The 16,379-nt window shown below is 37.3% G+C and overlaps 1 protein-coding gene across 3 annotated transcripts in view; it reads left to right on the top strand.

Moving 5' to 3' along the window:
* Positions 1-13,942, top strand: part of cald1 (caldesmon 1) — a 125,834-nt gene extending 111,892 nt beyond the window's left edge. For all 3 annotated transcript variants that reach the window (XM_004912793.4, XM_004912794.3, XM_004912797.4), the window contains 7 exons: positions 3,172-3,215; positions 4,818-4,896; positions 5,768-5,905; positions 6,214-6,309; positions 7,606-7,686; positions 8,819-8,852; positions 11,212-13,942. In XM_004912793.4, coding sequence (XP_004912850.1) covers positions 3,172-3,215; positions 4,818-4,896; positions 5,768-5,905; positions 6,214-6,309; positions 7,606-7,686; positions 8,819-8,852; positions 11,212-11,240 — 501 coding nt within the window. In that variant the 3' untranslated portion in view covers positions 11,241-13,942. The remainder of the gene's footprint in view (positions 1-3,171; positions 3,216-4,817; positions 4,897-5,767; positions 5,906-6,213; positions 6,310-7,605; positions 7,687-8,818; positions 8,853-11,211) is intronic.
* The last annotated feature ends 2,437 nt before the right edge of the window (positions 13,943-16,379 follow it).

Raw genomic sequence — 16,379 nt, 5'->3', positions numbered from 1 at the left:
TGTCTTCTTTTTGTAGCAAGTTAAACCAACTTTTTAAAAATATAAGGCAACATAATAAAATAATGCCAGTTTCAACTAGGAGTGGTCAGGGTTACTGTAATGAACCATGGGGCCCCGCACTCCTGCTTAGCCATGCCCTTGTCCTTAATCAACCCAAACACCACCTCAGATCTGCCCAAACCCTGCCTATTTTATTCACCACACCTCTTGATTGGATCCCTGACAAGCAACCTCTTAATTAATTGCATATAAGCAATTGATATGTTGCCATTGGTAACTACACCTGGTGCAAACTTGTTATCTTGGTGTTAGTAACAAAGTTAATATTCAACTCCGCTCAGTAACTATTTCCTTCAGTATACAGGTACCGGTATGGGATCTGTGGAAGCTTGGGGCTTGAGGTTTTCTGAATAAAGGGTCATTCTGTCATTTAGATCACCAGTCTTTAAGGCTCATAAAACATTATATAAAACCAACGGGATTGTTTTGCCACCAACACAGATTTATGCAGCTTTGTTCCCATCACGTACAAGGGGCTTTTCACTTTTTAGTAGTATGTGCCATTGAGTAATCCTAAATAGAAAACTGCCATTTTAAGTACTAATGGCTGCCCCCTGGGACAGAAGTGAGAATTGTTTGCTTAAATTGGTCTTTGGATAGCAGGTTTCCAGAAAATAGGTCTTACATTACTGCTGAATTATTGTAGTTTAACCTCAGTTGTAAGGGCTTTATAAGAAGAACATGGAAGTGTATCAGACATGATACTGAGGTGAGTCTGGTTTGCAGACAATCCAGAAACCCTATACTAGTGCACTCGGTCGGATGCCTTTTAGAACACACATATATTGTTTGTATGAAGTCTGGCTCTACAGCAGTTCAAGCTCAAAACAAATATAACTGGCCGAGAATTCCGGAGAGGCTGGGAAACACTGCAGGAAGTTGATAATTGGGTGTTTGTTTCTGGGATGAAGACAGGGTTGGTTTGAGATTTTTCTGAAGGTCAAATTGCAAATGAGACCATCTAGCATATTTAGCCAAAAAAAAAAAAAAAGACTGCCATTCCTTCTCAAGAGCTGGAACTTGCATGCTTTAGACAGTCAGACAAACAAATGAAGCGGAAGGGAGTAGAAGGAAATAAGAAAGTGAGTGTTCTTTATGCTTGACATGATAGCTGCCTATGATAGGATCAAATTGTTGGCCCAGTTCAGTTGTTCTAGTGCAGTATAGTAATGAATACGCTCTGCACTGCTGTTTCCCCATTAGGACACTATGGCTAATGAGTGATTTAGTCACCCACGATAGATCTTCTACTGCAGGCAATTAACCATTCTGAAATGGCTACGCATCGCAAAGTTGCCTGTTGGAGGAAACTTTGCACAAGTTCGGGAAACTGAAGTGATGCGTAGGCCTTTCTATCGACGATTCCTATTGTTGCCGGTGAAAAGGCATTTCGGATTGATTAGTCTGCCCATGGTAGCAGAGATCTATTGCAGGCAACGAAATCGCTCCGTCAGACATTAGTCTAACAGTTCTAGGTGCACAGTGTGAGATTTACTGTTGTTAATAATAATAAAAAAAAATGGGGTAACACATGTGCTTATATTTATTATATCATAATTAAAGGCCAAATAGCCTAAACACAAGAGCGGTCATTTACAAATACAAATGCAGCTGTACCAGGGCAAACTTCCCTGCAGTATGTTGTACTTAACGTATATTGTATGTATTGTAACTACCCCATACATTAAAGGTACTTGTGTCAACATGTGCTCCTTACACTTGCATAATAGCTGCAGTCATTGCTGCTGCCTGCCTCCTGTACCAGGATGTAGCTCTAGGGTCCCCACAGCACCCTGTGTCCATAGGGTAAAGCGTAGATGCGCCAAAAGAATCGTTTGAAAACTAATTTTGTTGCATTTGACTGCAAATGCACCAGGTGCAAAGCACTTGGCAACTGTAATTGCAATGCTGAAATTCTGGAGAAAAATGCTGTATTGTGGGTATAAAACATGGTAACTGTGTTGGAAATTTTACCTTCGCTTGTGTGAAGGTAAATTACCCCTATAAAGTTAAAATATAGACATGTTCCAAAAATGTAGTCTTCAGCAATTACATCCCCTATGAATGAATTCAGCGCACTGTTAAACCAAAGCAGTGCTGTATTCATGGGGCCGACACAACAAATCCAGTGTTCAGTGGCAGATTTTTGCACTTTGCACCCTGCCGTACAATTTGTAAATGAGCCCTGTGGTGTTTTGATTGTCGCTGTGCACATTACAGAGGTCAAAATACCTTTATTTACCTGACAATGTTATCCTATAAAAAATATAGGGAAAACTCTGCCTATGGAGAGGATAGAAGCAAAGCACCACAGTAGTGATGAATGACAATGATTGCCCATGGTGGATCTTCTGGAGACTATGGGGGTTATGTAATTAAAGGCACTAACAACCAATCAGCAGGTAGAATTAACTGGTCACCTGTTTAAAAGCAAACATTATATTGGTTGCCATGGGTTACTGCTCCTGGGCAAAAAGGCATGAAAACTGCATTCTCTATTGCATTAATACTAATGTTTGCTAGCTAGAAATATCATTGATCCTTATCAGTCTTATTCAATTTTAGCACCTAATACTTATAGTTCCATTAATGTTAGGGCACATTATATTCAGCTATTCCAGATGATTAAGTTAGTATATCCAAGGGAGTATGGTTTTGCTTTTACCTGGCTATCCCACCCAACTGTGCCTACTAGCAGTCAACTCAGCACAGACAGATTCTAAATTCTTGATTTACTAGCTATCCCACCCAACTGTGCCCATGACCAAGTTCACACAGCACATTTCGAGTCTAGGCTTAGTAGCATTATAGGGTAAAACAATGCATTTTGCATGAGCATTAAATGATGTGTTTCCATGAGTATAAACATGCTGTAGGATGCTCACACAAGGTAAGTGTATACACTTACCTTGTGTGAGCATCCTACAGCATGTTTATACTCATGGAAACACATCATTTAACATCGGTTAAAAAGGATGAACTGCGGTGGAGCATGTTTTTCTGATTGAATTCTTTACATGTATTGGCAAGCTAGAGATTTCTTACATAAGTCCAATCCGTATCTGTTTCTCCTGTTTACTAAATCATGTTTCAATCATTCCTTTGTTCTAGATTGAAGAACGAGCAGAATTCCTCAACAAGTCTGCGCAAAAGGGGTAAGAATTTAAACCTTATCCAAGTCTCTCAGTTTGGTGATAGAAGAAGGACTTTGCACACTATATGCTGGTATTTATTATAGGACAGGATCGCAGCTTTCAAATGGGGGTCACTGACCCCAGGAGCCAAAAACCATTGCTCTATGAGGCTACAGTTTTATTGTTATTGTTATTTTTTATTACTTATTTTTCTATCGAGGTCTTCTCCTATTCATTTACCAGTCTTTAATTCAAACCACTCCCTGGTTGCTAAGGTACTTTGAACCCTAGCAACTAGATAACTGGAGAGTTGCTAAAAAAAAGTGAAATAATTAAAAATAAAAAATGAAGTCCAATTGAATATTCTCTCAAAATAACATACTAAATGTTAAGACAAAGGTAACCACCCCCTTTAAAGTAATCCAAATATAATGTGTTGTTGCCCTGCACTGGTATAAGTTGTGTGTTTGCCTCACTCACTCACTATAGACTTCTATAGTTTATATAAATAAGCTGTTGCGTAACCATGGGGGCAGCCATTCAAGCTGGAAAAATGAGAAAAAACAGTAAATTATGCAGAATTTTGATTGCTTCATAATTTTTATTTTTGGTGTTACTGTTCCTTAAGTAGGGACTCTGGCCCTGGGGACCAAACTGCTGTAAGAATAGATCTCTGTGGTTGTTGGACTACAGCTCTCAGCATTTAACCCTTGATACTATAGCGAGGAGTATGGTTGGAGTTGTTTTTCAGCAATATTTGTCTAAACAGTGGTTGAGCACTGGAACTGAAGGTTTATAGTCATAAATTATATTCATAAGTTATCTGTGTTACAGACTTGGGTGCAGAACTTGTTAATGGCTAACAGTTTACTCCATTAAAAACCGTTTGAAAAAAATAACCCCCTCCCATTGACGTCAGTAGAGTGTCTGGTTTCGGGGGCGATTGTCTGACATCTGCATGTTGATTGTTCTATAAAGATCATTTTACTTCCTCTGTTAATAGGTGTAAGACAATTTTTCTGTTCCCAAACAAACAGCACTGAAAATGTGACAGTTTTATTAAACTTACTGCTCATTCAGTGATTAAAGGGGTCTGGGCCCTTCCTGGCTCCATGGCAGCCATGTTCCATTCCTGATTTTATCTGCCATACTTAACACTCGTGTAATGTAACTGGGTTTTAGTCTGTACGATAATGAAGATATTCCTGTTACCTCCCTTTCATGTTAAACCTCCTCTATATGATTTCTTATGCCTAAGTACCCCCTACTGTAAATTATAAGGATATTAGAAGTCACTGACGGGTTCTTTGACCATATAAAGGCACAAGGCTGCAGGCTGAGTTACGCAGGAACTCTGAGTATCACTCGTCTATGAAAAGGGATGATGTACCCGCTACTGTAAATTATAAGGGTATTAGAAGTCACTGAGGGGTTCTGTGACCATATAAAGGCACAATGCTGCAGGCTGAGTTATACAGGGAAGTGTCAGTAAATACATACATTTTAAGCGACTTATATATACTTTATTTACTGTATAATATACAGGTATGTGTTACCTCTGTGTATAATAATGTACAATGGTGTATTAACAACTTAACTATTGTATTTTTTCTGTTTTTCCAGTAGTACCAAATCAACGCAGCCCGCAGCACCTGTATCTAAGATTGACAGCAGACTTGAGCAATATACTAGTGCAATTGGGGTATGTGTAATACTGCTTTATAGATTTAGCGGGTATCATTCATCATGGTGTCACTGCATGCATTGTTGTTGCTGCAGAGGTGCCTTGGTTATAAAATAACCCCAGTTGTCAGGGCGAACCAATTCCACATTGCCTGATCTGCTTGAGTATACCCGGTGCTAGCTTAGGGCAGTAGGGATGTAGCGAACATCGCCAAAAATGTTCGCAGACCCGTTCACGGACTTTCGGCAAAACTCGCGAATATTCGCGAACTTTGCGAACCCCATAGACTTCAATGGGAAGGCGAACTTTAAAACCTAGAAAAGCCATTTCTGGCCAGAAAACTGATTTTAAAGTTGTTTAAAGGGTGCCACGACCTGGACAGTGGCATGCAGGAGGGGGATCAAGCAAAAATTTCTCTGAAAAATACTTTGTAAAAAAAACGGCAAAAAAAAAAAACGGCAAAAAATAACGAAAGAGAAAAAAAAAAAAACGGCAAAAAAAAAAAAAACACCAAAAAATAACGCCAAAAAAACCCGAACGCGAACACCCGATGTTCGCGCGAATTAGTTCGCCGGCGAACAGTTCGCTACATCTCTATAGGGCAGCTAGCCAGTCTTGTACCAACCATCAGCCAATCACTAGTGCTACATACAGCACCACTATCACCTCCTTCATAAATGATCCCCCCCTTTGTATCAGCAAGTCTTTTAATTTAATATGGTATTAATTTATCATAATATTTATGACTGTATTTGCTTTTAAGAGGACTAGTTTATGGGTAACAAAGTGCAGTTTAGAGCATAGCTTATTGTATCAGTCCAAAGCAAATGAACAGAAGGAGAGGTATTTCAGACCAATGACTGAAATGATTGAATGATTTCTCTTACAGAGCAACAAAGGTGCCAAGCCTGCCAAAACAGCGCCCTCTGACTTGCCCTTGGCAGCTGATGGTGTTCGTAATATAAAGAGCATGTGGGAGAAAGGGAATGTTTTCTCATCGCCAGGTGGAGCTTTGTCACCAAACAAGGTACTTGTCCTCTTAAATGATATAAAGTAGTAAAAGGTGCATTTACTCCAGGTCCTGTAACTCATAGTAATAAGTTAAATGTTGCAACGCAGACCAGTAAACTGATTGGTTGTTATAGGTGGAGCAAATTGTGGACGTGACATATATTAATTGCTAAGGATCATTGATCTTTACAGACTCAAGGACTAAAGAAATCTTGAGCAATAAAACAAATTCCTTACAATTTCAGTGTAAGCTACACGTTGCACCAGATCAGATGAACCATAGTATATACAAATGTGCTAATATATGAATATTTTATGTTTCAGGAAACGGCAACCATAAAAGTTGGTGTTTCAAGTCGTATTAATGAGTGGCTCACAAAAACACCGGAGACCAACAAAACAACTCCCTCTAAACCTTCTGTAAGTTTTATATGGTGTCCAATATTTTACTATGTGTAAATTATATTTGATATGGGCATTGTGTTAATTGAAAGGTACTGTATGCTTATTAGGAGAGTGGTGCAACAATGTATAACATCCACTCCTTCCTGAAATAAGAATATTTAGTTTAAACTAGAACTTGGAACTGAAATACCACAGCAAATCTAGCACCACAAGGCTGCAGGCTGAGTTATACATGCAACTCTGAGTATCACTCATGTATTATAAGGGATAAGATATTAGAAGTTACTGAGGGGTTTTACAACCAGATTGAGGCACAAGACTCCAGGATGCATTATACAGACTACCAATAAACATCTTTGATTAAACGCCCTGCAAATTTATATCAGGCAGAACAGAAACTGTGACTGTAGCACCACCTAGTGTGTGTATTAAAAACAATCTGTCTAGGAAAGGGTATTGATTGCAGATTTTTCAGTCAACTGGTACCTGATGTAACTAAGCCAAGAAATATCTTTGTTTGAAAGTAATAGGAACCCTAGATTGTAAGCTCCACTGGGGCATGGGTTGATGTGAATGATGAATAATCTCTCTTAAGTGCCACGTCGGTGCTGTATCTTTTCTTTTTGCTGTTACAGCATGTACAGAGAGGATGGATAGTGCACGTATTTTGGAGACAAATTATTAATAATAATAAAACAGCGATAATAATGTTAAATTCATGCTTTTTATCATACAATTGTTACTATTTTTTTGGGGGCGCAGCTTGGATATTGCACAGAAACTATCCACACATATTAGCTTCCTTCTATTACCTTCCTTCCTTCTTCAGACCTGTCTCTATTTTCTTTTTCCTTATAAGCTTCTGCCTTCGCTGAATCTCGTTCTTCCCTCCTTTCTCTGAGCTTCTGTTCATCTGCTCATGAAGAGTCCTCCTCTTAGACGCTTGGCTCTCCTTTATACTCTCACCTTCTGGGGATAGGATTTTTTCATTAATCTAAGGTAATACATTAAATCACTGATTACAGGTGTCATGTAGGCCACCTATTTATTATTAAGGTATGTTTAAATACATCTACATACAAAGAAAAACAACATGGCACAAAAATCTTTACTCACAAGCAAGCTATTATTTCTAATAGAAGTGGCATATCCGTATACTTTATTGCATACATTTATAATAACACTGTAAGTCTAAGAAATATTTTATCTAGCCCAACAAATCAGACCTCCTGTAGCTGAAATACATCATTTTAAAGCCACAAAACAGAGCATGCACTTATCATGTCTATATTTTCTTTATCTCTTTTGTAGGACTTAAGACCTGGAGATGTATCTGGAAAGCGCAATTTATGGGAGAAACAGCAAGTGGAGAAACCTGGATCGCCAACCAAGGTGAGAGCATCTCTACTGTTTGTCTGTGTGGGAAATAAAAGAAAAGCAAGCCTTCCATAAGGTTGGCTTTCCCAGACAGGCTACCAAAGTAGCCAAGAGTACTGCAGACTAGCACCATATAAACTGGCTGATATTCAGATCACTTTTACCATGGGGTGATTGCCTTCTATCAGGCATCATTGTTGGAGAGGCCACTCAGAGACCAATTTACCTGTTTTGCGTTCCCATGTAGCCCAGCATACTAAAATAAAGGTTCAACTCTCCAAGCATAGGGTCTCTACATATGTGAAGACCCTAGCTCTGGATTGAAGGAGCTGAAGAGTTGCTGACTGGTTTTGGGTGGCTGGAATATGATGTCTTGGGTAGAAGGATGACCTAGGTTGTCCCAAATTACAGCGTATTCAGCAACAGAAAGGAGGGCATATCACTGCTTAGTGCTACCCAATGTTTGCTCCAGAACTGGGTTTTTCCGGATAAGGAGTCTTTCTGTAATTCGGATCTCTACCTTAAGTCTACTAATAAAATTATTTAAACAGTAATTAAACCCAATAGGATTACTTTGGCTCCAATAAGGATTAATTATATCTTAGTTGCGATCAAGTTCAAGCTACTGTTTAATTATTACAGAGAAAAGGGAAGTCATTTTTTAAAAATTATTTGATTAAAATGGAGTCTATGGGAGATGGCCTTTCCGTAATTCGGAACTTTCTGGATAATGGGTTTCCGGATAAGAGGTCCGATACCTGTAACAATGTCTGTCCTTCTGATGTTTGATTACAGTGTAATATCAGAAAGCTAAACCTGCCCAGTAATCTCCCTATGTGAGATAACAGCAAGATGGCTGACATAGCTCTGCGGGGGGGTATTTTCACTGGAGAATTCTCTAAGTTTAGGCTCCCTAATTTGGGAAGCTGGAAGTACAATGTCTTACAGAAGGTGTATAAATTTTATAGAAAATGTATAAATTTTCACATGAATATATAATACTTTTTGGTTTGCTGCTTTATGCAAAACAGCCTATTTAGATATGACTGACTGTCCCCTAAGAAAAAGGGCAACATTTTAATGCAAATATGTCCTGTATATATTATATGGAGTACAAAGAAATGTCTAATAAATGATATCCTTGCAGATGACAGCTGGAGGAAAGAAATCTGACACAAATGGTATGTAACATCTGTATTGGCCCTTTATTTAAATGTATTATGTTCAATAAAGAGATTCTTATTCCAAGAATAATCTGCCTTAAATATATGAGCAACATAAAAGGAACAGCTAAGGTGTACATCAGGTTAATGCCAAGGTAGGGTTAAAATAAAATCGATGTGCCTTCCTCTAATGGTACCCAGAGCTCTCCTTGTAGCAGCGCTGAGATCCAGAAATAAATCCCTTCTGGTTTAAGATTTCCACCTAATTTTGTCAGTATCTTTAAATACTTAATTCAGTTTGCCCTAACAATACGTTATGGGGTAGATTGAATATACAGGTATATATACAGGTATGGGTATATATGTATGGGACCTTTTTGCAGAATGTTCAGGATCTGGGGGTCTTCCGGATAAGCAAACTTTCATGTTTAGATCAATATGCAGTCTGCCAGAAATTAATTTAAACATACTATAAGGATTCATTATATCTTAGTTGGGATCAAGTACAAGGTACAGGTATGGGATCCCTTATTCGGAAACCCATTATCCAGAAAGTTCCGAATTACGGAAGGCCATCTCCCATAGACTCCATTATAAGTAAATATTTCTAATTTTTAAAAATGATTTCTATTTTCTCTATAATAATAAAACAGTACCTGTACTTGATCCCAACTGAGATATAATTAATCCTTATTGGAGGCAGAACAATCCTATTGGGTTTATTCAATATTTAAATTATTTTTAGCAGATTTAGGTTATGGAGATATAAATTACGGAAAGATCCCTTATCTGGAAAACCCCAGGTCCCGAGCATTGTGGATAACAGGTCCCATACCTGTACTGTTTTATTATTACAGAAAAAAAGGAAATTTTAAAAATTGGAATTATTTGATTAAAATGGAGTCTATGGAAGGTAACTTTTCCATAATCCAGGCTTTCTGGATAACAGTTAATGGATAATCGCATACCTGTACAACTGTAGGCAAGAAGAGAATAATAAAGAGTGCTATTACTGATAATGTATTTTGCTTATTATATTTATTATAAAATGATATTTACTTTTATTATAACATTTTCATTTGACTCTTCCACCCCTCCTTCCCTTGGATCAGCAGAGTTAGTTTAAAGAGAAAAAGGGTCATTATTACAAGTCCCTCCCACCCCTAATTGCGTCCTGATTGTGAGACTTATGGATACGGAGGAGTTCCTTATAGAGAAGCTGTTTAAGGACCTTTTTCCCTTTTCACAATTGCTCTGTAGTAGAAAAAAGAGGAGCAAGTGTTCCCCCAACATTCACAAACAATTTTTGGCTTGACACTTACTTGAGAGCTTTTGGCTCTGTGCATGTCCCTTGTCTCCAAGTCAAAGACAAAATGTAGGTGGGGAACCAGACCACCTGGATCTATTAGTGGAGCCGCTAATAGTTTTTGAATTATTTGCCTTCACTTTCTGCCTCTCTGCATCTTTCAAATGGGGGTCACTGACCCTGGCTGCCAAAAAACTATTGCTCTGCGAGGCTACTATTTTATTGTTATTGTTACTTTTTATTACTTATCTTTGTATTCAGCCCCTCTCCTATTCATATATCAATCACTCTCTCAAACCACTCCTTGGTTACTAAGGTAAATTGGACCCTAGCAACCAGATAACTGCTGAAATTTCAAAATGGAGAGCTGTGGAACAAAAAGTAAAATAATTGAAAAAAATAATTGAAAAATAAATAAAAAACAAAAACCAATTGCAAATTGTCTCATAATAGCGCTCTCTACATCATACTAAAAGTTAACTCAAAGGTGAACAGCCCCTTTAATAACAAATCATTGATAACAATGTTGCCCAACCATGGGTTACTTAAATATTGCTGAATACTTCAACATATTATGCATGGGAGTTGTAGTTCAGCTGCATCAGGAATGTATTCTTACTACAACAGTGATATAACTTGAATCCAACACTCCTGGGGCATTGATCCAAGGACATGTGAACCATCAAAACTACTTAATGGAAAATTGCATGCTGGGTAATTTTTAGTTTTCAAGGTGTTAGTAGTTTTTAACCATCTACTGTTCATGAATTTGGAAGAGTGCCATATGCTGGTCATTTTACCCAGCTACAGGTGTCTAAAAATGAAAAAATAAAATCTTGTGTGTCAAAAAATTAAGTTAGCAAGTCATTTCTAAGCAGAACAGCATCACAAAATGTTGCATTCCTCACTAAATAAACAAGAGGAATTCTGGGAACTAATCCCAAAGATCTTTAAGAAACTTGGTAATCAGTTGGCAAAAATCACCAGTTGGTGGCACTGTTTATTCAAATTAAACCCATTCCTTTCTAATAGTGACAGACCTATAATTACTATATCCTTCTTTTTTCCCAGCAGGTCTGAGATTTGAAAAGGAGCCATAGGAATACAAACCCGCTGGACCAACTCAGTTACAATGTGCTAATTCGTCTTTTTTTATATATTTATGTTTACTTACCAAAAATGTGTTTTTTTCATTATACCGAATGAAACCATGTATATTAGCACTGTATTTAATAGCCCCCTTCCCCCAATGAGACTATTTGAGACGATTACTGCATTTGCACAAGACCCTAATTTCTCCTGAGGATCAGGCTGTGAAACAAAAAGTATTTCTACTGATACATTAATGGTTTGTTATAGAGTCGCGAATGCTGCAAATTTAAGGCAGAGTTAGGGCAAGTTAGCATTGCGATACATGTCACTAGAAATATACTGCACTTTAGAGAGTCTATTGAATGATCCATTGTCCAACATTAATATTAACGCCATTAATTCATTTTTATCATTTTATTCAAGAAATTTGAACCACCTTATTTTATGAATGATTTGCCCAAATTGGCTTTTATTAGCTTACTGTGGTACTATGAAATAATCTTAAAAAAAAAGATATAAACCTGCTCCACTTATAGGTTCCTGTACTATAACTCCCAGCATTCCCCGGCATATTTTGGAAGATTAAAGCATGGTGGGAACTGTAGTCCATTAACATCCGGGGTAGATTCTTAAAGCAACACTGCACAAGTCCTCTAGGGCAAGCGGCCTAATTTATGCAAGAAGATCCTTCAATGAGAATTCTACCTGCTCTGTTTACACTTGACTCTCTGTTTTTTGGTTTAATAGGATTAAACTATTGTTTCCAGCTCCAAGCAGCCCCATATATGTGCATCTGAAGTTTGATAACTGTAATATTGGCAAGCAAAGAATTGTTTTTTACTCTCCATATGTTAGATGAGCAGATGTTTGATATAGCACTGGTAGAAACAATTCTCATTGGAGAATCTTCTTGCAAATGTAATTAAGTTTGAGAAGTCTACTTTGGAGCTCTAGGGGGGAGAAATGAATCAGTTTTAGGAAAGGTCTGCATCGTCTTAAATACTGTTCAACAACTGAGGTTTATACACAGCACAGTATATTTACAGGTCGCTTTACCGCATTTATTCCTAAAGCACTATTAAATGCAGAAGCTTTTTTATGTGCTAGAATGTATGTAGATTTTTTTTTCATAATAGCAAATATCACAGCTTCCTATTTCACCTTTTCATTTTTTTTAAAAACATTTTAACAGTTTTTCTTTACTTGATACATAATATAGTTATTCAAAATTAAAGCCCAAGGAAAAAATATATATATATAGTAAAAACAAATGAAAAATAGGTACATTATAATGAGGCTCGCTAAATTAGTCTAAAATTGGTAATTAATTTATAAACAGAAATGTATTTTCTCAGCACCAAATTATCACTAATTCAGAATCCAGCAATAGGGGTCACTGTCAAAATATTTTTTTAATAAGTTTTTTTTTATTTTAACGTGGTTTTTTTTACCCATCCCCAAGATGATGACAGGCAAGTTTCATTTTATATGTCTTTAAAGACATTTTTGTCTATATAGTTTTTTAATAGCCCTGCCCACACTTATTTGAAATAGGGAGGCACCACATCCACTTTTTTGCCAAACCGAATCCGAACCCTAATTAGCATATGCTAATTAGGTTTTGGAAGGGTAACATTTTGAAAATGTTTTAACGTAACAAAAAGTCACATGATTTTTAGGATTCAGATTCAGTATGGCCAGGAGTGTGGATCCTGCCGAAAAAGGCAGAATCTTGGCTGAATCCTGAACCGAATCCTGGATTCGGTGCATCACTAATTTGAAACATGACTGGCACACAGCATGGAAAACTTTGGTGTAGAATATGTTAATATTTTCACCTTAAGACATTACTTTGATGGGTCTTAAAATATGATAAACATTGGCTTAAAAATATATTATATGTCAACCCTTATATAGTTCATTGGAGGAATCTTTTCATCAAGTTTTTCAGTGTTTCTGTAAATAGAAGCATTGTATTTTACACTGGGGAAGTAACACAAAGGCAGCCATTTTGTTCTGGCATTTGTCCTCCTCTTGAAAAGTCTGTTCAAATGATACTGACTTTCTTAACTGTTACAATTTAATACATTTTTTGTGGAATACTATTTAAAGGTTAGATGTATTCTGTCCTCAGTAGCTTGGTTCTCTTTACAGGTATAGAATCTATTATGCAGGTACCCATTATCCGAATTATGGGAAGAGATGTCCTTGATGGCAAAACAATTTAACATGTTTCCAGAGATAGATTTGAGACCGGTATTGTAATACATAAGAGCAAGGTCATTGAATTCAAAGCTATGTGTAACTTTTATGGCAACTTTCTAATTGAACTTTAAATGAATTTCTGTTATGATGAAGACAGTGGTATTTTAAAGCAATTTGCAGTTAGTCTAACCTTTATTTTTTGTTGGTTTTGGAATAAATGTTTTTGTTCCTCAGCTCTCAGGCTTGGAAGCTATGCGGTTCCTAGGGTTCCATTTACCCTAGAAGCCAGGCAGCAGTTTGGTAGTCAGAATGATAAATAAACAGAAATAATGATATCAAATCAACAATGAAATTTAATCCGCACATTCAATTTGTTATTGGTTGCTGAGGTCAGTGACAAACATAAAACAGCATTTTCATGTACTGGCTGGAAATAGGCAGAATATGATGACTCAAATAATGATAAAACTATACAGAATCAATAAAGTAGACCAAAGTTGCTTAATATGGGTTTGTCTGTTACTAGAAAATTATATAAAGGTTAACTTCATTTTTAAAGGAGAAGGAAAGTCATTTTGGCATTTTACTGCCAATAGATTAGCCACATTAGTACCACCTAGAACACTATATTGATTCTGCAAAAAGCATTACCATACCTGAGTAAAGAGCCCTAGAAGCTCCCTCCCCTTGTTTAAGATAGCAGCTGCCATTCCAGCGTCTCGGTAGCTTCCTGCTGCAGCTCTAGCTGTTAGAAGCTCAGATTACACATTCTTAAGGAAGGGGGGAGTGAATTCTTATGGGAGGGGGAAGCAGGAGAGGGGAGGGGCAGAGAAGAGAGAACTGAGCAGACTCGTGCCCCAAACCTGAAGGAGCCCTAAGGGTGAAGACACAGTGAGCTACTAGTATCAGCTACTTTTTTACGGCTACTAAACTCCAGAAAATGCCTTGTCATAGACAATACTGAGAAAACACATGTAGAGACAATTATCAGTAAATGATCAGCATTGTCTATTTTACTAGCCACACGAAGTAGCTGTAGCTCAATGTGTCTTCACAATAAAAGAGAGGAAGTCTGATACTGAAGAACATGTTCACGAAAAAGGAGATACAAAATCCTGTGCTTCTTTTGATAGAGGACTCAGTGCAGCGTTTCTGTGCTTACAGAGTCTATTTACATAGACCTTTCTGATAAAGCTTACTTAGTTTTTGCATTTCCTTCTCCTTTAACTTTACATTAACTTTACATAAATTGTAAATGTTTAAAACAAATGAATGTAAAACTGCTCTTGTGAGCAAGTTTGCATTATTTTTTCCTTTCTAGTTTTCAAGATATTAGCAGTTTTTACATTTCCAATATAATAAATGTATAAATATATAAATAATAAAACAACAGCACCACCTGCTTTTCATTTTGGTCGACTGGAAGTCGGCAGAAAGTTAATTTTCTGCACAGAGCCATACCACAAGACTTGGCGTCGCTGTTATTTCAAATTCATTATTAGTGTAAAAACTGCTAATATCTTGAAAACATTAGTTATCAAGTGACAAGGCAAGGGCGACACTAACTGGTGACACCTTCTATCAGACCAACGGGGGGGCAAAATGCTCTTCAAGCATTATTTCTGCCAGCCACTGTCACATCCTGCTTTGTGTTCTAAATTGTATTTGCATTTGCAATAAAAGCATTGCACCCCTGCATGTGCTCCTGACACTGGCTTGTACCTTCCAACATGAGCTCCTCTGCTTTACTTACAAATATGAATGCACTCGGTGTGTAGGTTTCCACCTATGCAGATTTGCTTTGTTCTTACTGCGCAGCCAACAGGTTTGTGACCACTTTGAACGTTTTCGAAAAATTTGTTCAAAATGACGTATTATGAAACTGCAACCACAATAAATGTAAAAATTAAATCTCCCCTTGTTTGTCATTATTTTATAACATATAAAGATTTATAAGATAAGTTATTTGAAATATAACTGCAGCTCAAAGTTTCTGTGTGCCCATTGTCCATCCCTTCTCCATTTGCCTGCGTACACCTCTTTCACCAGTTCCCACAATCCTTTGCAATTTACTCTTCTTTTTCTTTTGCAAGGCATTGTATGACCTTGCATTTTAACTGCAGGAAACCTGACTGCTAATACAATGTTGCATAGATTCCAATGTTTCAAAAAAAGGAGAGGGGGGGGGAATTGTAGTAATAGATACTACTTTAAAGAGTAATTGCATTTTAAATAATAATATAATTAATCACTGAAAAATTTCAATTGATGTATACTGGGATTTTGTTTCAGTATATAAATCCCCTTTGAAGTACAGACTGCTTGAAAAGGATGCTAATTCCAGCAATGCCATGTAGTGACCAGCAGGTGGAGCTTCTCTACCACAGTTTTAGTCTGACTATATTAGCTATGCCTTATGGAAAATTCAGCCAATTGTCTGTCCTGGAGGGAAGCAGAGCTTGGATCTGAAATGATAGAAGGTTGAGTGGTATAGCCCCAGTGTGACAGTTTAAGGCATTATATACGAATCCTCTGCCACAAATAATAGGGTTAATAATAATAAATGGTTTCAAAATGCACAAAGTAAAAAATGGAACATAGTTAAAAAAAAAATAAATAAATCCCCATATAGTAACATAACAAGCAGCAATGGGTGAGTATAGGGAAGTGTAGACCACACCTTGACATACATGCCAAGAGGAAGTGGGTACTGTGGTCTCCACTTCCTCTAAATTTACTGGCTTCACACTTGAGCATAAAGAAGGGTTTGTGCAATATTTTTGTTATGGCTCTACAAGAATATAGAAGGTCACCCCCCTCCCCACCATTCCTTCTGCATAATAAATACAGGCTGTGGTGACCAGCAGGTGGAGCCACACCGGCCACACCTTGACATACATTCCAAGAGAAAGTGGAGACCACTGGCTTCACACTTGAGCCTA

This window comes from Xenopus tropicalis, chromosome 3, assembly GCF_000004195.4.
Source record: "Xenopus tropicalis strain Nigerian chromosome 3, UCB_Xtro_10.0, whole genome shotgun sequence".
Taxonomy (NCBI): domain Eukaryota; kingdom Metazoa; phylum Chordata; class Amphibia; order Anura; family Pipidae; genus Xenopus; species Xenopus tropicalis.
Note: the sequence above shows the minus strand (reverse complement) of the source record. Positions and strands in the feature narration are given on the sequence as shown.